Raw genomic sequence first — 24,687 nt, 5'->3', positions numbered from 1 at the left:
AAGCTCGATAACTGAAAGAATTACACAGTTTTCAGGATGGCTAAACATAGACTATCTTGCAAATAACTGATTTTTCATTAAGGATCTAACATTTAACATTCTGGCACACTTTTTCCATAGCCACTAATCCCACTAATACTGTGTTGTTCAGATCACACAGAATATTCAATGATTAATCTGACTTGTCACACATTGAAAGGAGGGGACGAATGTATCATGCTAATATAACTAGAAACCCCCATTCACGCACCACACTAGAAAAACACTTAATTAAAAAATAGCGATAAAAATAAGGTACTTCTGGTTTCGTAAAATTAGGTTCTTTGGAGCCAAGTCATCAGAAAGTCATTAAACCAATAAAGAAATGGAAAACTAGGTCCAAATCCGAGCAGAGATTACCTGCAGCATACACATGGTTGGAGCTTCAGGGTTGCAACTGTTGTAACAACTCCATTTGGACGATGGGAGTCCCCCCATCATGTGAAATAATAAGTTGGAATATAGTTTTCCAAACCAGAAGAGAAAAAGCTTCAAGAAGGCATCAGTAGGTCATAATAAAAACAAGGCTACTCTTTCCTGCTACCTAACAGAAGAGGGACATGACAAGGACCTTTGTTCTATGTGTCCACTTTATCCTCACTTACAAACAGGGGAGCACACACTAAATAATAATATATAATTTTAAGGTCTTCTGGGCTTATTCGGAGAGTGAAGCATTTGGATAAAATATAACAGCTGTAAATTATGCCTCGGATGCTGACTGCAGCAGCAGAGATTCTGGCAGCCTAACTGTCTCTTGAAGAAGCACAGTTACAAACTTGCAAATGTAAGAGGAGAGAAAGAAAATAACTCTTCAGTACTGAAAGAAGTTTTTAAAAGATGTAAGAACAGTGGAACAAAAAAAAAATCAATAAAATTTCCACAGAAACTCATAAATAAATGTTCCTACCATACAGCTCAAGAGCCACCTGAAGCCTGCATCTTTTCTAAATGAAGCCCCAAAAATATATTTCAGTTGTGTCCACTCTACTAAAAATTATAACTTTTCTATGCTGTTTTGTAACCTTCTATGAGAAAAGCATCAGCAACCATAGTCTATATCCTATGTTTAGTTATCAGAGACATTAAATCAAGATTTTGTCTACCTTCCCCCACATTTACTGAAACTCAATAATTAATATGAGTTGTTACTCAGAAGTTAAATGACAGATAAAAATCACAGGTTAGCAACTTTGACAATGTGTTAAGAAACCTCAGCTAACTTAGTGCAGAAGTAAAACTGAGATTATATTTAGAGAAAATAAATATTACAGCTGTTTTTCACTATATCTAGAAGGCATATCATCATAATCAAATTGTGGAGATAGACATGGAAGTGAGATAAGATACAACTGAATATTCAAATGTGTGACAGAATTAATGCTTAAGAAAAAGGTAAATCCTTCAATATGGACAAGAAGAGATTATTTAAATTAAAAGATTCAATCACAAGAACTATGAATTATTAGAGAACGTTGTGAACCTTGAGTTAACCAGAGCTACATGATACGTGTGTTGAAGAAAAGTGTTATTATAAGATACCTATTAAAACACAAAAGCTTAAGACATCTCCTCAGAGAAAACAACAACAACAACAAAAGAAATTTAAGGGTTATCACTTTAAAGTTAACCAGACAGCATAACAAGCCAGAGAGAGTTAAAGAAGTGTTTGGATCATACTCTCCGGCACCTGGTGTGACTCTTGGGGATGGTCCTGTGCAGGGCTAAAGGTTGGACTTGATGATCCTTGTGGATCCCTTCCAACTCAGTATATTCTGAGATTCTGCAATCTTCATCTAAGAGAAATGTGACAATTATAAAGGTCTACCTTTAGAAGAAAAGTTTTTCCTTCCATCACATCTATTCAGACAATAGGGGATCAGTAATGACTCCAGAAGGATCTTGGATACTTTATTTCATCTACTTTGACTTTCCCCTCTTTGAATACTTCATCTGCAGGCGTGCCACATTTATTACGTACAACTGAGGAATCTCAAGAATTTTTTCCAAGACTCCATAAAATAAATATTTTTAAATTCTCGTCTATAAACCAATGATGACTTCGGTTCATTATCCTATAGGAGCGGACACAACTTATGCTGATCCTGATTTTCTTGTGTTTAAATTGTGAGTTGAGTTCCTTAAAAAAAAAAAACAAAAAACAATCCACAACCAAAAAGCCCACAACAGCCAGTTGCTGCAGTGACCATAGAAATCTTACAGCAATGTAAAAGGAAAGAAAGAAATCCAGAGAACTTTTCTCCAGAACATCTATATTTCAAAGAAATTTGGACAGAATTACAGTCTTTTTTTTGGACTACTTTAATCTAAATAATAATAGTTGAGGATTCTTCACAATTTTTATATGAGTAAAACAATTACATGTGGAACAGTCAAAAACCTATTACAACGTGCATCTTAGAGAAGAGATATGAACAACTGGTACAGTGGATCACTAATTAAATACATGTAAGCATAACTGGATGTAAATGTGCCAAGTGAAAAATGTAATATCATCAACATAAAACATAATTATATATCCTAACTATGATCTGCCATATGTACGAAGGTCAAAGCCAAACGTGCATGGCAAATTTATGTATGGGATTTTATGATTTTAGTTTGCCTTATCTAAAACTCTACCTTCTCCAGATCATAGCTGTGATACTAATTACATATATTTTACTTTAAAGAGCTCTGGTTGTATATACCAGGATGTTAAGACAGAAAAAGAAAAATGTCTGGACCAATACACTAAATCTCATGAAAAAAATCAACTACTGTCTTAAGTGTTAGAATTAAAAAGAGATTTTACACGCTCTTCCTGCTTGCTCCCAAAACTGAGATTAACAAAGTCAGTCTCAGCTGTTTACTAATCTTTGAGTTAGAAAAATGCAGATGCAACCTCGAAATGCATCAACAACTCACCAGTTATCCTTTACTTTTTCCCCTTTGCATTTTCTCCCAAGATTCCTAGACTTGACCTACTTTGACTGGACTTAGAAATAATCTTTTGTTGCGAAAAGGACAAACATGATGAGCTACTTCTCTCTCTTGCTCCAGATTTTTTGTGACATAAGTAAGCATTAGGTGTGCCAGAGAAAGGGAGAGTCAGTCTGTAATTTAATTAGCTCTTTTCACATTAAAGACATAGGATCTAATCCCTTCTCTTCTGAGCACATTGCTAATTTTTTCCTATACATATAAGTTTCAATACAGCTACTGATTACTCTTCATTAATAAAAGCAATCTGATATTTTTAGTAGGCTACAACAAGGTCTTCTTTTGCTTTCCAGTTACTATGAAATGTTATGATTACCTATTCTTTAACGTTCTTAATTCCTAGGAGCATGGCATTTTCAAAAGGATTAAAAAGAGCAGACTTCTGTCTGCTTCTGACAAACATAAGGTACTATAACACAGAGGAGAAAGGAAGGTATCATGATCGATCCAAAACTATGTTACAAAAAACCTCTTCTATCTAGGAAGACAACATAGTCATTTTTCAGTATTGTCATGTATTTCTAATTTTGCATCCAAAAGTTAAACATACAGACATATGTTAAATGTGCAGAAATGAAGTATCTTACCGGTATTCCACGTCAGTCTAAGCATTCAGTGCCCGATTCTTCTTCTCTGACATCATTATTACATAAGTATGTTCCAAGAAAGTGGCATTTAACTCAGTTTTTATGAAACAATCCTTTAATATGGTTGGATTAAATTAACTCATATCTAAAATATGTGTACAGTACTGGACCTGAGGAATTTACTTTCCCTTCCAGTATTCACAGAACAAGTATTACACATTCGGAAGTTTATTTTAATGAATACGGACTAATTGGAGCCTACCAATGCTCTTCACACTGAACTACAAAATGCTGCAAAATCTTGTGTTAACTTACATTCATCAGAATCTGAAGTTTACCATGGGAGACCAAAAAAATAATGAGTTAAAAATAATAACAGAAGAATTCTAATTTCACTGAAGTCAATGTTCTTATTATTTCAGATGCAGATTTGGGCAAGATAACATGGTATTAGGGAGTTTTTAATTTTTTATTTAATCACTCTTTGATGTAATACACTTCAGCTCAATAAAATCAGTTACTTCCTCCTTTAGTTAAAAACCAGAACAACTGCCCAATGAAGTTGAAAGACAGGAAGGCAGACAACAATGCTGCGGATTTGTTGATGGCTGTGTACATACCACCTTTCATCATTCCCACTTCATAGCATTTTCTCAGTCGACAAGCCTGGCAACTCTTTCTTCTGTTCTTGTCGATGGTGCACTGGTTAGTAGCAGGACACATGTAGTCATTGTGCCCTGCAAAAACAGAGGGAAAGTAAGGACGTGGTTATACCCAGACACAACAAAACAGACTGTAATAGTCCCTTGTTTTTCACTGAGTATTTAGTACATCATCTAACACCTTAGGAAGAAGGTAGGGTTACCATCATAACCTGTCATAAAAGTATTGATACAGATTGTGAACCAACATCTCTTCACCACACATTTATTCACAAGTTCTTTAAAAGTAAAAACACAAATTAAAACTTCTGTGGGCTAATTAAAATAATGAACAATTGAAGCAGTCACAAAAGAGGATAGATTAATATGAACAAGTGCCTTGAATTTCTTGCTTTTAGCCTAAGAAATACAATGCCATCTGGTTGTGTGTGCATGTTGATGTTTAACCAATAGACTGCACAAAATGAGGTTTATAAAATTTAAAAGGTCTATGCACATAAGATTTTATCTACTGCAGTCTGGGGCAGTTAAGGAACAAACAAAAACATAAAATAGAAGCAACAATTGTTAATTAATTAATTGTACCTCTTGGATAAATATCACTAATTCCAACTGCATGTCTGATATATGCAAAAACTTTCAGTCATGACAAGTTCTAAAATTACCGCTGAAACCAAGCTTGTTACTGGTATCTTTTCCTTCAGAGCTCCTCTTCCTCATTTATTAGTCTCCACATCTCAATATTAGTAACAAGGATTTTTAGCATACCATAATTTGTTACTGCCAACAAGCCTCTATTCTAATTTGCTCTTAAAAATGTGTCCTTAAATCTGCTACAAAATTATTTTCCAACCATAGACAAAGTTTAGCAAGGACGAAAAAGACTTCAAAATTATCTCATCAGTGCTCTGTATTCATCTGAACACAGCTAAGGTACAGCACACAACAAGAAGAACAACAAAAAAAATATTGCAGAACTGTTTGTTCTTTCTTTCAGGTCGAGGGATCAGCTTGAGGTAGAGTGGAGGTTTGACAGAGGCCTTGGTCTAATCAAATCATCTATCCTTCACTACGAATTAGAAAATAAAGTAAAAATTACTATCCAATTACACCAGGAACATCTGCTCTCTAATGCTGCATAACTGGGATCTCATAAAAATAAGTAGCCAAACTGTAAAATTATTAAGAGGGGGACAGCTGACTACACACTCACTCCAACAGACGGAATTATTATATTTTAGGTCTATTGGACAGAATAGCACAATTCTGGAAAAATATGTACCCACATGCTTCACTCCAGGACTGAGGTAAAAAGGCACAACTGAAACATCACCTCAACGCAGCATGAAAGACCATTTTAATTTTCAGTTCTTCTGGTGGGATACAGACTATTCTATATCTGATTCAAAACTTCACATGTAAGGAAAATAAAATCAAGTCAGAAAGAAAACAGCCTCAACCATGTATGCATTATCTACAGGGAAAAGAAGCAGAAAAAGAAAGCCATGTTTTTAAGAAAATGCACTTTTACTGGGTCATACTAAACAGCAGCAAAAGACTGTAGCACCTGACCTCAATCACCAGCCTTGTTTCATAAGCCAAGCTCAGAAATAGCATGAGATAAAGATGGAAAACTTTAATTACTCTTTTTAAAAGCAAAGAAAAACTTTGGCAGAGTAGCTAATCTTCTTCCTAGTGAAGTTAAAAGGTAAATTCACATGGTGAATGATTGCAGGCTTTGAAAACAGCAAATAATTTAGAACATCATTTAGGTCTCTCTAAAATAAGCAGATAAATGTTCCCACTAAGGTCAAAGATGAACACATGCTTAATGCCTTTGCTGAACTGGCTGATGCTCATAATGTTCAAATCTCCAAAGAAAAAAAAAAGAAGCGACTATGCAAAAACCAAAAATCAAGTAGAATCAATATCAGCAGGATGGCCATCCTTTTTTGCTGTGCTTATGTAGGTGATAATCTTCTCCTTTGCTCTGAATCTATATTTCCTTATGCAAACTTTGTTTGGAAATAGGCACCTGGTTTGCAGACTAGTACATAAAATCATCCTATTTTTAATAGAGCTACAGTTCCTACATTCATATCATCATATTTTTCCATTTGAAGAGCTTTATCTTGAATTTACAATTTTAAGGCTATCATAATTAGTGTGTTTGCATATGCATGATCTGCTGTCTAGACAATCCACTGTTCTTTCAAAGTGCTTGATAGACTTCACAGAATAAAGACTGTAAAATTTGGCTGCAAAAAAAGGAATATATTAGGATATATTGGGTCATATTAATAGAACAAGAGCAATTAACACAGAATTATTTTTTTCTTAAATGTGTAAACATTTGCCATATTATATTCTAATAAATGCCAAGATTAGCTGGAGGGAATGGTAAGCTTAAGCAGTACAAAAGTTGTACAAAAAAATGAACTAAAGAAACCAATATGCTGGTGTGTCAGCTTTAGAATGCTTAATGACAACTTTACAAAGCCAATAAAGGAACATTTTTGTCATGTGAATTTTGTGTGACACCTAAACTGTGATGGTTGCATTGACTCATCCTGTATTTTGAAAAAGTCAGTAACAATTATTATCCTTTTACTAATATGCACTTTACCTTTAATGATTCTTTTATTTTCAATCCTCAAGGCACACATATTTCTTAAACTATTCTTTATCTATCTGCATAAGGCTACCAGGTTAGCCATTACCTTTGGAAGCACCAGATCCTTCTGTGGTGCTATTCTGTGAAATTAGCAACATTTTCATACACGTCAGCTAGGATGAAAGGAAGGCTAGAGTGTAGATTTTATCCACACCTTAAGGTGCCAAGCAAGTGACAAGTGGGAAGACTGCAGTTGAAAAAATAAACCTTGAAAAGAATAACCTCACTAGTAAGTGGAAGGTTTACCTTAACAGCAAAAAGAAAAAAAAAAGAAAAAGAAAAAAAAAAAAAAAAAAAAAAAAAAAAAAAAAAAAAAAAAAAAAAAAAAAAAAAGAAAAAGAAAAAAAAAAGAAAAAGAAAAAAAAAAGGCACCTGGACATTGCATATGCTAACCCAGTAAAAACAAATGTTGAATGAATTAAAATAAAAATCTACACCAATTTTAAGTTAAAGTGCCCCAATAAAACTGCACTGATTAGTTTTAAAATCCCCCTCTTTCCTAACAGATTTCAGAGCCGAACAGAAGGTTATGCCTAATTCCTTTATAAGCACAGACACTTAAATTCACATCTTAATTACCCTCAGACAAGGTCTCTGGAGTTGGAACTTGGGTTCTCTTAGCAGCTACCCAGGACTGTCCAGGAGATTAATCTTCTTTCTGGTTTTAAACTAGCAACACATTAGTGCATGTGACAGTAAGGAAAAGGGCCTAGAAGACTGTAAAATATACTTCATTTGCATCCAGTGTGGAAGTCCTCCTTTTGCACATACCTCAGAAAGAAAGATTATGAGATATCCTGAGTTGGAAGGGACCCACAAGGATCATCAAGTCCAACTTTGGGCCCTGCCCAGGACCATCCCCAAGAATCACACCATGTGCCTGAGAGCGTTGACACACATTAATCACAGAACTACTGAAGAATGAGAAAGGAGGAAAGATTAAAATCTATATACTCAATTGTATTATGTCCTTCAACTATGTCATGTAGCTTCCACACTGTGTTTGCCTTCTAGTGTCTTCATGTATGCACAGCACTGCTCACATGTGCAGTTAATTCAAGCCAAAAGATTATGATACTGACCTTTCCTTAAACCCTTCCATATACTAACAGGAAAAATGAAGAAGGAAGGAGAACGGGCATTGCATGAGGATACCAAACCTGCTGTCATCTGACCAGTATAATACTGCATGAACTTATATATTGAGAAAGGATGACCTATAAAAAGTCAATATTTAACTTTATAAATCTATAAATATAAAATTATATTTTCTACTCCAGCAGATAATTTTGAAGTTTATATTATTGGTCTTAGTCCTAAAATTTCAATTGGTGCTTCACTACTACTTCAGAATTATGATACCATGTGCAAAGTCTACTTCTACCACAATTCCACTCCAATGTTTCTAATTTTAGACAAGGTAACAAAATAGAAAGTATATTTTTTCTTCATGACAAATAAAAAAAGATGAAAATACAGATCCTATCTCTACAAAATCTGGCAAGGAGTGTAACATCAAGTTTCTATTTCCCTAGCTAATAAATCACAATTGTTTTAAATCCTTGGCACATGATTAAAACAACAGCTGTGTTAAAGGGAAAAGCTCCCACAATGTATTACTCACAACCATCTCAGTATGATCCCTCCAGAGACAAAAAGCATTTTCAGAGAGAGCTGTAGGCAACACATGGCCATCTTATTCCCATAGACTTTGAATGAATCTCTTGTATTTTTAGCTTCCCAGATAATCTGAGCTAAAATGGGAAGGGGTAGAATTCTACTACAGAAAACTCCCACAACTAATATAAAGAGGTCAAGAAGTTAAAGGTATCGCAAATTACTCCTGTGCACTTAATATACAATCCTTATCAACAAGAAAATTAATATAAGTGCATTTTTATTCCAGTTATAACAACAGGTTTGGATCTTCAGTACCTGAATAGTTCCTGGTATAATGTATTTTTCAAGGAGCTGTAATGTAGTTATCCTCAGAGTACCCTTGCAAAGAAATTTCAAATATTTTTATTTTACTGGGGAGAAGAGGGGTGTGATAAAGGATTCTCACTGCACAGAGCATGCAGTGGACACGGGCATTTCTAAGCACAGTGACTTCTCTGCATTGAAGTCTGTGCAACTGAAACTTCAGTACAGTCAACTGCTGGTTTGTTAAATTATTATTCTACTCTTTGACATCAGTATTTTGACCAGAAAAAGACCATTTTCTGCCTATGTACTGCTTTCTCATGTAAAGTAAAACTAGTTATTCTCTTCTTTGATTTACTGATATATATCTGTGATTCTTGATTTTGCTTGCTCATACCATAATACCATCCATGCTCCACAGAAGAGAAGGGTCAACTAACACATCTTAATCTCTTGCCCTGCATATGTCTAGCCACATTTTAAAGTGGGGAATAGTTGTGTTATTTGTAACAAAGGAAGCCCAACTACTTCAACAGTTTGTCATTAAACTCATTAAATTCATTAAAATCAAATCTTTGAGAGAAATACATCATCTTATTCAAAAGATTCAGGCAATAAATTTAACTGCATCTGCTACTAAATTATACCACCAGTTAATTGCCACTCTAGTTCTTTTACAGTAATTCCAAACTAGCACACATGCTTAAATAAAGCTTGTTAATAATCTCCTTTCGGAAATAAATTATGTCATGCACTTCCAGTACATTTATCATTTTAGTTACTTGACACAGTTTTCTCTAGCTTGATTTCCGCTTTTCAAAAGTGACTGCAATGGACAACTCAACCTACAGAAAGTCTGAAAGCCTGTGGGAGTGGAACTTATGGAGCCATTTTAAATTAATAAACCCACCTCAGTTAAAGGAGGTTACAAAAACATATTTCCTGTCACAGTCTCTAAAATGAAGTGGAACAGTTAAGTACTTTCCTGCTGGACAAAAAATACATGTTCTATTGCAATTTTTAAATGTAAAGCTCTTTTTTTCTTCTGTGTGGATATTTCGAACTGCTGACAGGCTCAGCCCTGAGCTAGGAATAATGTGAGTTTCCAAATGAAATATCCATTAAACACTTGCAACATGCAATACTGTTTAAGATATTTTTGTTCCTTGACATGGTACAACAGTCATATTCTAGAGGAAATAAAACTCCATTATAGATGATAATACAGGATACATTAAGTACAGCTTCTAAATGACAGAAATTTTGTCTAGGAGGTGGGAAAAGCTTTGGACCTGGCAGTGCAAGAACCAGTGATCATTTATAAAATCAGATAACAATCAGTGAGAGTTCTCTACTCTCTGGTAATGCGTGTTGCCCAACTTCAGAAAGGTTTTCAACATTGCCTGGGGTGGCATTTCATATGTCAGTTAGGAAAATATAGTCTAGATGATTTCAGAAAATCAGTCTCAGGGAAGAACTATCAGAGTTCACTGTTACAATGGAAGCTGATATTGAACGAGGCTCCATAGTGTCTGTCCCGAATCCAGTTCTATAAAGTGTTTTCCTTACTGATAGGTAGTGGTCTGGAGTATTAATACTATTAAATGTTATTCATTTGTAAATGACATTTATATGTGTTAGAAGAACAGAGAAAAGACCAGACTACTCTGTTAGACAGAGAAATAAATTGCAGTAGACTACAGAATAAGAATTACAAATTATCTTGGCAAACTGTAGATAGCACATGGGAAAAAACCAGCATAAAAGTAATGACTGGTACAAACCTCTGCATTAAAATGGGAATAATCAGATTCACAAAACAAGATAGAAAATAAGTGGTTTCTTCTTCAGAAAAGTATGCTTGAGTTGATTCTGCATCACACCTTGATTATTGATTATGAAGAGTGTGATGTTTCTGTAAATAAGGCAAACATTATAATGTGATGCACGTAGACAAATACCACCAGCTGGGCTTGTAAGGTAATCCTAGTGCTCTGTTCAGTACTTGTAAAACACCATATAGAAGGAAATCATATTTTAAAAAAAAAGAAAACAGTACAAAGTGGAGAATCTCCAAAGCAGAGCAACTAGAAGATTAGAAGTTTAGGAAACTAAACCTATAAGAAAATGTTGAATAAACTCTGCTTCTTTGGGTTACGCAAAACAGAATAGGGGTTTTTTTCAAGTGTAACAGCAATCTTCCATGCTTTAAAGGCTGTTGCAGAAGGAAAGAGAACATTTGTTTTATGTGGTATGACTGACAGGAAAATAACCGATGAGCTTATTTACTGCAGGTTACTGCAGTATTCCTGCAGGTTACTGCAGGAAGGAAGATTCAACTTTCATAGTAGCCTTCAAAGATAAGGAGAAAAAAACATTGGATCAAGCTACAGGTTTTAAGAAGCAGTTCAATAAACATACAAAGGAATTGGCAGCAGTTGATCCTATCACAGAACAGAAAGATGGACTAGAGCTCAAGGTCCGCTGCAACCCTATGACTCTCTTAGGCAATGAAAAATGAGGAAGTATCTTGGATACATCTTAAGTCACTACTTTATCCATTCTGAACACTGCACTTAAAACTCATTAGAAAATTACCACATTCAAAACTGTCTTACTAGGAAAAAAGAGGTATTGACTCTTACCTTTCAATAGCACCCTAATTTCTGAAACAACATCATCATCAATTAGACTGCTGAAATTTAAAATGCAAATTAGGGAACAATGATCAAAGCACATCCCTTAACTCAAGGGACACTAGAGAAAAACCACTAAACCCATAAAAATAAATAAAAAGAAGTTCCAGAGAAATCTGGCTAACCATGAGTGGCTAAACCCAGGTGAACTTTCCAAATACACATTTTCTAGCCTTCAAACTTCCAACAGTCTCCTAGCACTCCAACTGTAACCATGAGTTTTCCACCCTGAGACTAGATACCCATCTGCAGCCCCCTCTTTGTTGGCTGCTAGTCTCACTTAGGTCCATATTCTGTAGTTTGGCTGACAACTCATAGTACCAATGTACAAGCAGTCTTAGTAGGGAGTTTCTGCCTTCTTGGCTGCAGGATCTGAGCTGTTATAAAACAGATTACAAAAATACCATCAAAATAAAAGACAATAATGGAAAATTAAAGGGAAGACCTCAGAAATCTCCCAAATAGACAATTGCTGCACTGCACCATTACCTAAACACCCACTTATTAGGCATATTTTACCAGTAAAATTCTCACCAACTAAGATGAAAATATGTATATATTACCACCCTTCTTCACATTACATACTTTCAACAAAGTACAGCTCTATCACTGTGAAATTCAAACAACTGATAACACTTGAAGCTGACTGCCAAAACTCTCCTACTTGATGGTCAGAAGGTATAACTGGTAATTAAAATCCATGTTCAAGCCACAAAAGTAAAATACTTCCAGCTTCAAGAATTCCTACACTTTGAAGATCATTATACCTTGGTGATCAAGACATTAAAGGCAGGCCTCTGGAATCCCTCAGTATGGGAATCTGATTCTCAGATGACAACCTGTTCTTGCCATCCATTCTCAGATGCCAACCTGTTCTTGCTGGACTGGTAATGCCTCCCATGATTTAGTAATTTTTAGCTGAATATTTGTGAAATATACCTAATTTTTGTCTGAGTATACAGCTGTAAACAAAGGCAGAGAAGATGCACCTGGAAAACATCAGAAGGGCTTATGAAGAGGAAATGGAACTGAGGATTTCTAAAATACTTCAGCACTTCTGAATTCAAGAAACTCTCCAATGTAAGGAGTTACCCCTTGTTTGTTCTGAATCCCTTGTGTTCCCACTGGGGGCTCACAGCCCCCCATATGTTGGATGCACCCCAGAGATAGTATGAGTAATTCCTTCCTGGCTTGTACATTTTGGTGGCTATCCAAAAAAACAAGAAAATTATAAGGGAGAAAGAATGCGTGAGTCACAAGGGGATTTTTAATTTGTAAATGGCATTTGTGAGGCTGATGTTGAAATACATCATCCAGTTCTGCAATCCAAATTTTAAACAGGATGTTATGGGTGTGGGGCGGAATCAGAAAAGGTAGAAAGATAAAGGACTCAGAAAATAGAAATATATACAGCAGGAAACTGAAACATTTTAGTTCACTAGTGATATCAAGGTGATTTGATTGTAATGACTTAATTTCTAAGAACTTCCCACAGGAGAAAGATAGTAGTTACTACGTCTGGTTCATGGATGTGATGTAAAACCCAAAGTAATACACCCTAGAAGTATAATTTTTTAGCAGATGGGAGGACAAATCATTAGAATAAGCCTCCATTGTAAGAAAGTTCTTGAGCCCATAGATAATGGCTGGGCATCTTGTAAACTACTCAATTCCATCAAGTTACTGGGCTCTGTAGACAGATAGCATATAAAGTTTATATTGAGAGAAGAACAGACAAAATTATCTAAAAGCCCTTTTTGTTCTTAAAATCCATAAATATTTTAGTAGAGAAGTACAGTGTGCTGTGATGTGATTGCTTGTTATGCTTCTGGAATCAAGTCACTTGACCAAGTACACTCCTGAAGGCTACATATGTTGGGTGAAGAATAAAGCACTCTTCTATCACCAAGTAATATGGTATTCTTGATGTCATATGACCTTTCTTTCCCATGAAAGATTTTACAATGATATCCACCTGCACTGAGATTTCTCAAAACAAGCTCCCAAATCACTTCTGGGACATAAACTAGCAAAATAGACTGACATAGGCAGTTTCAGGAGGGAGTTGAGGTTTTCTACCAACCATCTGTTGTTTAAACAAAACTGAAAAGTTGCACATATAGAGACAGTTGCTAATTCAAGTCACCTTTTAAGCTTTAACTCTTTGACAGCAGAGAAAAACATCTTAGTATTTAAAATTCACTAAATATTACCAGACATATTCCAGTTCCCCTGGAAAAAAAATGAAGATACCTATCTTCACCTCAGGTAAGTTCCAATGCAGATGTGAGTTTTCACAAAATTTAAGTATATACTTATGCAGGCAAGTATAGATACCTCAGATATCACTAACAGATACACAAAGGAAATTGATTACCACAAACAGCTTGTTCATGTCTATCCTTACTTTTTCCTGTGGTTCTAACTAAAAACTATATAGAATGTTTGACTACAGTCTTTTAGGGACAGCAAAATTCATTATAGCAATTTTCCTATGAAATCTCTGCTGAAAAGTATTGAAATGATCAATCACCTCAGCACCTATATATGTATTGAGAAATATAGGTAAGCAAAGAACAAGAGCTGTGCAGTTATATTGCATTTGAAGAAAGACACACTATAAACAAAACCAAAAATCTTTGCTGGAAGCATTACTTTTGTTTATACAAACAAGTCCTGTGAACCTCAATACTGTTTAATCATATGATTTCCAGGAAATTTTTTCTGATTTTTTTAGGAATGTACAACATATATACAATGCAGTATATATAATAAATCACAAATATATACAACAATATGTAGTCCACATACACTTCTATATATATACCTACATAAAAGTAGCATTCATTCCTAGCTATCTGATCACAATCTATTTAAAATTACTATCATCTGCAAGGTAAATGTATATTTTTACATCTATTCTCAATCAAAAAATTACTGTCATTTTCATAAATTGGATATATGTCCAATGACAATGTGTAATTGCTGAAATAGCAATTGGAGATCTCTTCCAAATCCAGTAGAAAATTCAAAACATACTTAGTTCATCAAGACTGGGTATCTATGACTTTAAAAGTTCCTCAGAGGACCTTTCATACCATCTGTGATCAAGTGATCAGAATTCTCTCATAAGTACCCATATTCTTGAATCATTTCATTTATAATACTGGATGTCATTTTTACAATAACTGTTAATCACAAGGGAGGTGAATCAATGGGAAAAAGTATAGAGGAGTTTAACAAATGGGATCAGAAGTCTAGAAAGCATGTTCTATTGAAAGAACTTGGTTTGTTTAGTCTGAAATAAGAGAAGACTGAGGAAAGATATGATAACAGTCTCAACTGTGTAAAAGGTTGTTGTAATAAACCTTATTCATGCCCACAAGGGATAGGGCAAGAAGCAAGGAGCTTAACATAGAGAAAACACGACTTAAAGATAAAGAAAGGCATTTTATGGGATACTGGAAACTTAAGCTTTAAAAATTAAAAGCCTGACTACTTAAAAATTATGATAAGTATATAAACGTAGCAAGAAGTAAATTTACTAACTAGGCTTTACTGTAGCTCAAATAGATAACAGTTCCATTGTGGTGGACCACATTTGTCCATATGGAGAGCAGGGCAAAACCACCAAGTGCTGACAGCAGAACCATAGAGCTCAAAGAAACAATCAGATTATTTTCTTCTTCCATAATGCCCAAAAGCTGAAGATCTGTGCTCTACAATTACTTTGTAAGTCTTACTTTTGCTTAAGACTATTTCAGTTTCCACTTTGTTGTGACTTTGTAGTTCAGTTCAAGCACAAGGACAGAATTTCAAAAGTGTAAGAATAATTCTGATTTGGTCAAGGGAATTGAAAACTAAAAATAACAAAAAACACATTAAGGGAGCTGTTCTCCTGACATCACAAGTTAAAGTAAATTACTGTGATGTTAAGAGAAAAGCATTTCACCCTTTCTTCCTCTAGTGTTATTTATTATTAACCTCTGGTTCTAACCACTTGCTTTTTTTAAAAATCATTTCACTGTGTCTGAAAAAGCAGAAATATGAATAACTATTAACTTATCATTGACATTTAAATAATTCCATCAATCTCTACCCTGAAGCCAGTCTTTCACTTCTTTCTTTAAGGTAGGAAAAATTCTGAGCTGAATGCTTGAGGTCTTATTTAACTCAACTCAGTGCTAGTCATGCAACAAAATAGGCAATAATCACACCTTGCAATATGAGGTAAAAACTGTTCCTCACTATGTTTACTTCAGAAAAGGAGCAACAGGAATTTCTGTGCCCACATATCACCTGGAGATTTAAAAAACTATAGAAACCTATGTAAAGCACAGCAGTTTACCAATTTTCTGTTTGAAAGGAAGAAATCTCTTATTTTCTTCTCCAAAATAAAACTTAGATACTGAACAGTACCTGCATTTTCAGTAGAATTATAATTACTTCTCACTCAAATTAAGAAATGTCGAACAAAGTAAAAAAAAGCATTAATTCCACAGAGGGATAGCCATTTGAATAAAGAATTATCCTTGTCACAGTAATTCACACTGTTTTTGTTAGATGCCCTTTACTCCACTTACGTTTTTAGCCATGACAAAACCATGTACTAAACCAATCTGTGTATAGTTCAAAGCCCTGCTTTGTTGACAGACACAAATGCTATTTCATCAATCCTTTTCAATATTGGTTCTCAAAAGACATCTAACGTCTTCAAGGAGTTGAGATTTGAACTGAACCATCTGGCTAATGAAGCATTAAATTAAGATTAATAAATCAACCAGCAGGAATTTAACATCTGACAGGGAATTTTCAAAAAATTGCTTTGGATAAGAATATGATCACAAAGGAGAGATATGCATAGCCTGTAAGAGTGGTCATCCTGATCCAATATGGATTTTGAAATTCGATTTTTTACTGCCTCCACGGTCAGATATACCTAAAGAAAGGACAACACAGAGAAGCTTTCCTTTCCTTCATCAATGTTGGTCTAAATAATAACCTATTATTTACCTGATAGAAGCGTTCACCAAATACAGAGCTAAAAGTATATGGGAGAGCACAGCAACTGCTAATGAAAACCCAATAAATGTCATTATCCTGGGCTCAGGCTGCAATCTCAAGTAGCTTCAGTTTCCTCAAGAGTAAAGAATAAAGGCGACTCACTTGAATAGTTTATTACCTTGAATACTCCTTTTGAAGAAAGCTTTGCATCCCTCGCAAGACCAGACCCCATAATGGTAGCCTGAAGCGTAGTCGTTGCAGACAGCACAGTACCGGGTTTCTTTGGAGGACTCCATGGACAGGCTCCCTTTCTCACTGGCACTGGACATCCTCTCCCGGATGCTGTGGCGTCTGTTATCAGAGCTTGGCCTGTTCATAGCAAAAAAAAAACAAACAAACAAACAAAAAAACAAGCACAGTTCTTTCAGGAAGGTTAAGACTCAACAGATGGAAAAAAAGAAAAAAAAAATTTTATCACCCTCTCTCCTTTTCTAGTTGGAAAGGTGTAGAATCAGTAAAATACAGGGGAATTTCTCACAAATCAACCTGAAATTACTGGCCATTGTACCTTGAAAAAATTAAAAGCTATTAGATAAATTAATCAGGTTTTTTCTAGACATTACAATGGAATAAGAAAAAACAGAATTATTTTGTGTACCTGCTCCTGCCCAAGGATTTTAACATGACTGCAATATCAGCAGCTAGTCTGAGAATATGAGTCAAAAATCACTTAATGATTGCACTTGAATCAGCTTAATTATTAACTTAAATTATTATATTATATACACTTAAATTATTAACCAAGCTATTTTCAAGTGTTATTCCCCAACTAGAGATGCAAACATTACTTAAATTGTCAAGACTAATACTGCATAAAACAGTCCCTATTCTTATTACGATACCACTTTCATAAAAATTAAGAAGGGGTTTTAGCACAAAAAAAGTCAGGAGGTATTAAAAATTGTTGCCAAAGAATTTTTGTTTCAATGATACATGCTACTACACGTGTATTACACTTATTAGACATACTAGACATGCACGACAGAACCCACATGTGCAGTGTGCTGCTGAATGAAAACCAAACAAATCAACAGTGTAAATGACAATGAATTCACTTCTAGTGAACCTGGTAAGAGGTTATTATGGGTAGCTGCAGCAGGCATGGTATACAGTATTCAAAAAGGTAAGAGGATGTGAAATTACCAAGGGAACCAGCAATGAACTCTGGGATTGCCCCTGGAAGGCAAACAATTCTTGCAAAACATGCTTTCCAATAGGAGTCTACACTACAGATTGTCCATGAGACAAATACCATTGGGTGTGACAGCATTAGACAAGCTAAAGCATGAAGAATCCTACTGTTTACAGTAATTACCCACTTTGCCATGTATGCTTTAATTGCTCATTAGTAAACAAGTGGTTCATATCTCCCTAGAGTCCCAGCATTTCCTCAAACACATTCTGGTTTTGAGCCTAGGAGACTCTCTTTTGATTTCTTCCTACATACCTAATTTTGCCTTACTCCCTTCTTCAGCACAGCAAAACTTCCTGTGTTTTGATGAACCAAGACATTTCACACCAAGCACATCTTCCTGCTTCAAACCTGTGTTCCCCAGCAGCTTTCTGATTTCTCTAGGTATGTCTAACTATCCTCTCTCATCTAGCCTAAGTACCTTGACACCTGCTGCAGTACAACTCAACACCCAAAAGCTTTCTACCAGCCAAAAGCACCTTGACACTCTCACATGTTCTCTCAGCCAGACCTTTGAGACTTTGTATATATAATTTCTGTTCCCGAATATGATATTAATGCAAAGCTATTCAGTGAAAATATATCAATTAGAGAAACAGGAGGCTTTACCATGTTAGATAGCAGAAACTGCTGCTGGCATATTCAGGAAAACTGCATTTTTTAAACCAAACATTCTTTGCCAAGACTTATACATCAACAAATATTGAAAATTTATTTAAATATTTATTTTTTTAATTGGGACTGTGGAGAAGTGAAGAAACTGTAAATGGTGAAACTCTGACATGGCACAGCTCCTGCTTTTTAGTGAGACAGGAAAACTGGAGTATGTCACAATTACGACAACATGATTCTATGAAACTAAGGAGGGAAAACAAATACTTGCATATTTTATATGCTAAAATGTTAAAAAATTAGAAATGTAAAAAAGTTAAAACAATTTCATAAATCGTTATGGATACAACACATATATTGTCCATGTAACTACCTTTTCCAGCCCACCAGACCTAGGTATTTTCTTTATTCTTCTCAGGGTCCTGAATCTTCCTTCGAATTTGCTTTATCTCAGTGCCTCTTTTATTTGACTTCTTTTTTTTTCTACTGAGCACTGATCAAAGCTGTCATTTTTTATCTTCTCCACCCTAGTCTTCCCTCCCTGCAGCTATATCACCTCTTTCAGTATAACTTTAAATAAATCACAATGCAGCTTTTTTAGCATACATATTCTTAGGTGTATATAACCACAAGAATGTTGTAAATATTTGAAGTAAACCAGCAAGCAATAGGTACGCATGACGACTTGATACATATTCCTAATTTTTGATTATTTTTTCAAAACTGATACAAAGATGCATGTTACACAAGGTTCCCAGAATTATTTTCACATCAATAAGAAGTGAAAGAAATTACAATTTTATGAAGTTTAAATGTTATCCTTTTTTAAAAAAGCACTTTAAAAAACAGTACCAAAAAAAATTTCAAGTTTCAAAAAAATTACATATTTTTGCAGGCATGTAGCAGTTTTCCAACATCTCACATGCACACACCCTTGCTAAAGCAGTCCTGGTTTCCTAGTTGGATACAAAAGAATACACTTTAATAAGTAAAATCGAAACAAAGAAATATCAAAAAGTATCAATCATCCCTGATATATCAGTCCAGATAAATTAAAATTTCATTTTTTCAGAACATTTGCTCAGATTAAGACTAGGTTTGCAAATACATTTTTACTAAAATTATGTTTAAGAATAAAATATGACACGAAAATGGCCTGAAACAACAAAAAAAGCTTTTTCCAATGTAGAACAGATAAGAAATTTCATTTAATATCTACACTGCAAAGAAAATAAGCTGCATAAACACTAAGAAGGAAGACGCAGGGAAGACAGATATTTTGCCACGCTGTGGTGAGTCTCTTCCACAGGTTCTGTTCATCCTCAGTCGCACGATGAGGCCACTGTTTCAGAGGGAGGCTGCAGTCAGAAGCAGTGAGACAGCACCCTCTCTGTTAGCCAGCACAGGGTCTGCCATACCAGGGACCAGAGGCAGATGGGGAAGCAGTGCTGTTGCTCACACCTGCCTGTAATCCCCATGTGTTTCATATTTCACTGAGGTCTCCACTGGACCCCTGCACACAAACTTGTTACATTGAAAGAGCACTATAACTGTTAACACAGACCTTCACAAAGCAAAATGAACCTAAAGATGACGTTGCTGGCTTCCCACCCCCAGAATCACTGCCACTCAAGCACCATTTGGGCAACGGTTTGCAAACTGGCCCTGCAGAGTCAGCACATTCAGGCTTTGGTGAACCACAGTGAAAAGCAAACTAAAACACCCCTAACCTCATCTTCCCCAGAAATAACATCCTGCCGCATCTTTGCATTTATAAAGTGGGAATAAGAGCTGGTAATAAAGTCTACTAATTATTAGAGTAGGTGAGGAAGAAACCTTTTTGTGAAAAGAGTATCCCCATAACACAGAGATTGCTAAATCAAAATAATATCAGATTTCATCCAGAAATCAATTGCTAGTTAGTGTACATCACAGACCACTGATGCTGTGTTCTGACAAAAAAATAACAGTCTGCTCTTTATCCTCTTTTCACTTAGGTTCCAACGGTTAGTCTTCTGAAGAACCCAGTACAACAACATAACCCAGCTTTAATAACGTTGGCAAGATCATCATTCCCAAAATACAATCACAGAACCTTTTCAACAATTTCCTTTGTAATCTATGCAAAAAATAACAAACAACAACAAAAAGACCAAAAGTTCTTGTCAACTATGTTACTAAAGAAAAATGCAAATCAAAAAGTCCAGTTAAAACCCTCTCTCCAAGGCCCTCACCAAAACAGAACAGATTAGAAAGCAAAAAACTCTCAGAATTTACTGCTCATTTCCAATTGTTATAGCACAGTGGACATAAAATGGAAAGTGTTTGGAACCTACAGAGCAGCACAAACTAGTCTTCCACAGTCACTTTCATGTTTTTCCACTTATCTCACGCTGAGCCCGCTCTTCAAGAAATGTGTTAGCAAACAAGACACCTCTACATTATACATTCACTCATAATTTGCAACTGTGAATGAGCCAAGAGTTCACTAACCCCATGCTGACTGCAAGACAAAAAGAAAGTGTACATAACAGAATTAAAATTTTGCAATGTAAACTAAGTTTTTTTACATCAAGGTAATCTGACTGGTAGGCAGGATGAATTTAGGATAGCTCACAGTATACAATCCACCCAACACTGAGGTGAGGTCCTATTTATTCACAACCCCAGAAATAAAGAGAGTTCATAGTAGGAGGGCTTAAGGGAAAAGTTATTTAAGCAGTTAAAGGAGGCACCTTGAGAAATTCTAGTTTTCTGAATTTATTTTCATAAACTTTCAGAAACTTTAATTTGCAGATGCTAAATCTTTTTTACTAGACTGGAAGGAAGTTCCCAGTGTAAGAACCTCAAAACCAAAGGCCATTTCAAATGCAGTCAAGGTCTAGCACAAATAGTCTTATTATAATACCATTCTACCTTCCAATATGAGATTAACCGGCTGTTAGAATGTGAATTTCCATATGGGGCAAAATATTTATGAAGGATTATTTGAATAGAATTAAGTGCTTGAAAATACTTACAAGACATCTTAAGACATACTGCAATAGCAATGATCAAGTACATAAATAAACAGAAAATTTCCAAGTACATTACAGACCTCAAAACCATACTCTCAGAAAGTAGCTTCAGTGAATCTGAAAAAAAATCATATGCCATTCAAATGAAAGCATTGTCTTAAAAAAAAAAAAAGATCCCCAAATGTCTAGGGTTGTATTTAAGCTAAATACAACTTGACAATGGAGATAGTAAGCCTTATATGGAGTTGTATATCAAATGGACTGGGTATTTTAGGCTAGATAGAACTTTGGGAGGCAGCCACATGCCAATCCATCATTGGTAGTAGATGGGCTACAGCAACGAGGGTGGGTTCCAGCAACATGAGTGGAAGCCAGCATTGCTCCTTGGCTGATACCAGTGATAAAGATCAGCTAGGGCTCACCCTGGGACCTGATTGCCAGTGATTTCTGATCCATGGCTATGAACACATTCAACTCACACAGCTAAACTCTGTTTCTCATCAAAACGGGATGGTTTCATCTATGCTGCTGAAGAAGAACCCTTGCACACCTCCTGCCTGAACCATGCCTTGGGAGAGGGTCACTTAGCCTGGCCAAACTGTGCCTGGAAGCATGAAGCTATTCAGCAGTGAGAGCCATCATGCTGATGTTTGTACTTGTGCCCTGGCCTTGTTTAAGTAACAAATATACATGCAGGCCTTTCTTGCCCCACTAGCCTCAGTTTATTCCCCAATCATCAGCAAGTTAATGTCTCTGGGTGCCAGATCAAAACCAAGAGTAATAAGAATTTCACTCAGAAAATTACTATGTCCCTTCCAGCTTAGTGCCTATGTCACTAAACATGATTTAAATTCACCTACAATTCTACCTGGGATAAACATAGCTGTGAAATTTTGACACTCCTGGGTGAAAATAAGCTCTAGGATGAGAAAGAGCTGCCTGTACTTTATACCTCTAAATGGACTGCCTGGACAGTTCCTTCTCTTTCCCACATCCTTGACAGCTCCCTGTGCCTTCACAAGTCTTTCCACCAAGGGAAATACAGAGTAGAACTAGAAAGGCCAGCAGAGTAGAGCTGCACAGCAGCTTCCTTGACACTTGCAACAAGGTAGGACGAGACCTTCCCGCTGGAGAAAAGCTCCTCTAGTCACTTCATATCATTCATTTCATGGATTTGATTCATATCTTCTCTTCTCCTTCAGGGTGAGTGCAGGGACACCTCAACAGGACTACCTGCACAGAAAACACTAAGCTGATGTAGCAAATAGATGAGGTGAGGAAATATTGACATAAAGGAACGAGAAGAGACTATGAAAAATTACTTTAAAAATAACAGAAGAGATATGTGAAGGTCAACTAAGAAAAAAATGACAAGGATATCAGTTGAAAACTGATGGTCTCGGTGCAAGAAAAAGAAAAAAAAATAACTGACTGGAGAAAAATGTAAGAAAAACAAATGAAAAAAAGTTATATGAAAGTTGAATAATAAAATAATCTTCAAATATTGACAGTATTTCACAATGTATCAGAAAATGCATTTTGTAATCAGATGACACTGAAATGTTTTCTTTAGAATTAGAATAAAATAAAATTTAATTTGGTAACTAAAATAAAATAACTTATGCAAAATATCTCAGTGTTGATCAAGTAATGGCAATGTTGAAGACAGGCTCTGTCAACACAAAAACAAAAGCTTATCTTCTTAGGTTGTCAAAACTTCTTATTTGACATGAAATTAAACATTTCCTTTGGCATTAGTTTTATCATCTTCCTTCGTTCTTAACTCTGGTTAATTTTAAAAAGAGTGATTGAAATGCTACATTTGGATATGCCAAAATAAAACTGCACCATGTGTGCAGAAAAATATCTTCTAAAGCTCTCTTCTGAAGTCAGTATACACTTGCATATTTTTTCAGCATTCTTAAAGCTTCATTTTTGACATATATAACTTTGTTCTCAGATCTGTCACTAATATTTGCAGACTGGATTAGTCCAGAGAAGTGTGTCTATGCATGGTCACTGTGCCGTCCATGACACCTTCAGTCACATTTCCTGGAGGTTGGATTAATGGGAGGGGAAGGGAGCTCAAATTCCTTGTTCATGTATCTAATACCTGAATTTGGAAGTTTTCAACACTTCTCTCTCCCATGTGGTTATATATGAGCTAATAATTTTGCAGCTGGCCACCTTGACAACAGAGCAGTTTGCCCAACTTTCTGAAAAATGTGGAAGTTTTTTTGGGGATGGCAGGGGAGTGAGGGAAGGGATTTAACGAAGATAGAACTTAATCTATTTCTCGTTTCAATGGGTCTAAAATTTAAATTCATACAAAGACATTTTTGGCATAAATACTGAGAAATTGGTTCTCTTTCATTCTGCTTCTCAGTGTTACTGGAATCTAAACTGCAACTCACAGCGCTATTCTGTCTTTGACGTTTTTTCCTCTGACTGTTCAGTGTCTGGTACCTTACTATCAGCACACTATCTGAATTCAGAATTAACTTCCTTCCAGTATTTCTATGCCACTATAGCAATTTAGCAGCTGACAAGTGTTAATGAATGTATTTTTCCAATACTCTTCTGCATTGAAAGGATAAAAAATGAGACTGGGAGAGATTAAGGTCAAAAGTATATACTGAGTTATGGGCAACCTGAGTTTTTAAGTACTCACCATTAACTAGCATTTTGAACGTTCAGAGTGCTACTTTCCTTGTCTGCAATTGCAAGGGTAAATGTTCAACACTTACATGAATCAGACTGTAGGACTACCATTCTGCACAAAGAAAATTACAATACAACAAAAGAATACTTGTGAAGAGTTTGATTTAAATGATTTTTGAACTTTACAGAAGCATCTGTGGCAGAATTAGACAGAGAATTTAGTTCTTCAGGCCAGCAATCACCTGTGTCCACATAATAATACTTGAAATTTTTGCCTCTTTCTTTTTTTTAGTTCCCAGCCTTTGCAAGAAATGAGTAGAGAATTTATATATTTCACTATATAAGCATGACACATTCCAGACTTGATCCTTTTTGTATATTGGAAGAGTAGCCCACTTATGATAACATTATAAATATGGAAATTATTATTATAATAATAATAATCACAAAGGCAGAAAGGGACCAAATAAGAGTTGTGCAGGTCACCTTGGCTTGGGCTTATTAAAACTACAAGTTTGCAAATAATGTTTTTTCTGCATGTAGCTTCTCATCTTCTA

General features: G+C 35.5%; 1 protein-coding gene across 2 annotated transcripts in view; it reads right to left on the bottom strand.

Annotated features, from left to right (window-relative positions):
- ESR1 (estrogen receptor 1) overlaps positions 1-24,687 on the bottom strand; it is a 165,268-nt gene that overhangs the window by 62,503 nt on the left and 78,078 nt on the right. For both annotated transcript variants that reach the window (XM_018078176.2, XM_018078179.2), the window contains exons 3-4: positions 16,767-16,957; positions 4,250-4,366 (exon numbers count right to left, since the gene is read on the bottom strand). In XM_018078176.2, the coding sequence (XP_017933665.1) occupies positions 4,250-4,366; positions 16,767-16,957 (308 nt within the window). The remainder of the gene's footprint in view (positions 1-4,249; positions 4,367-16,766; positions 16,958-24,687) is intronic.

Source organism: Manacus vitellinus, unplaced genomic scaffold, assembly GCF_001715985.3.
Source record: "Manacus vitellinus isolate BGI_N305 unplaced genomic scaffold, ASM171598v3 scaffold_4_pilon, whole genome shotgun sequence".
NCBI classification, from domain to species: domain Eukaryota; kingdom Metazoa; phylum Chordata; class Aves; order Passeriformes; family Pipridae; genus Manacus; species Manacus vitellinus.
The sequence above is the reverse complement of the archived record's forward strand: the minus strand, read 5'-3'. Positions and strand labels throughout refer to the sequence as shown.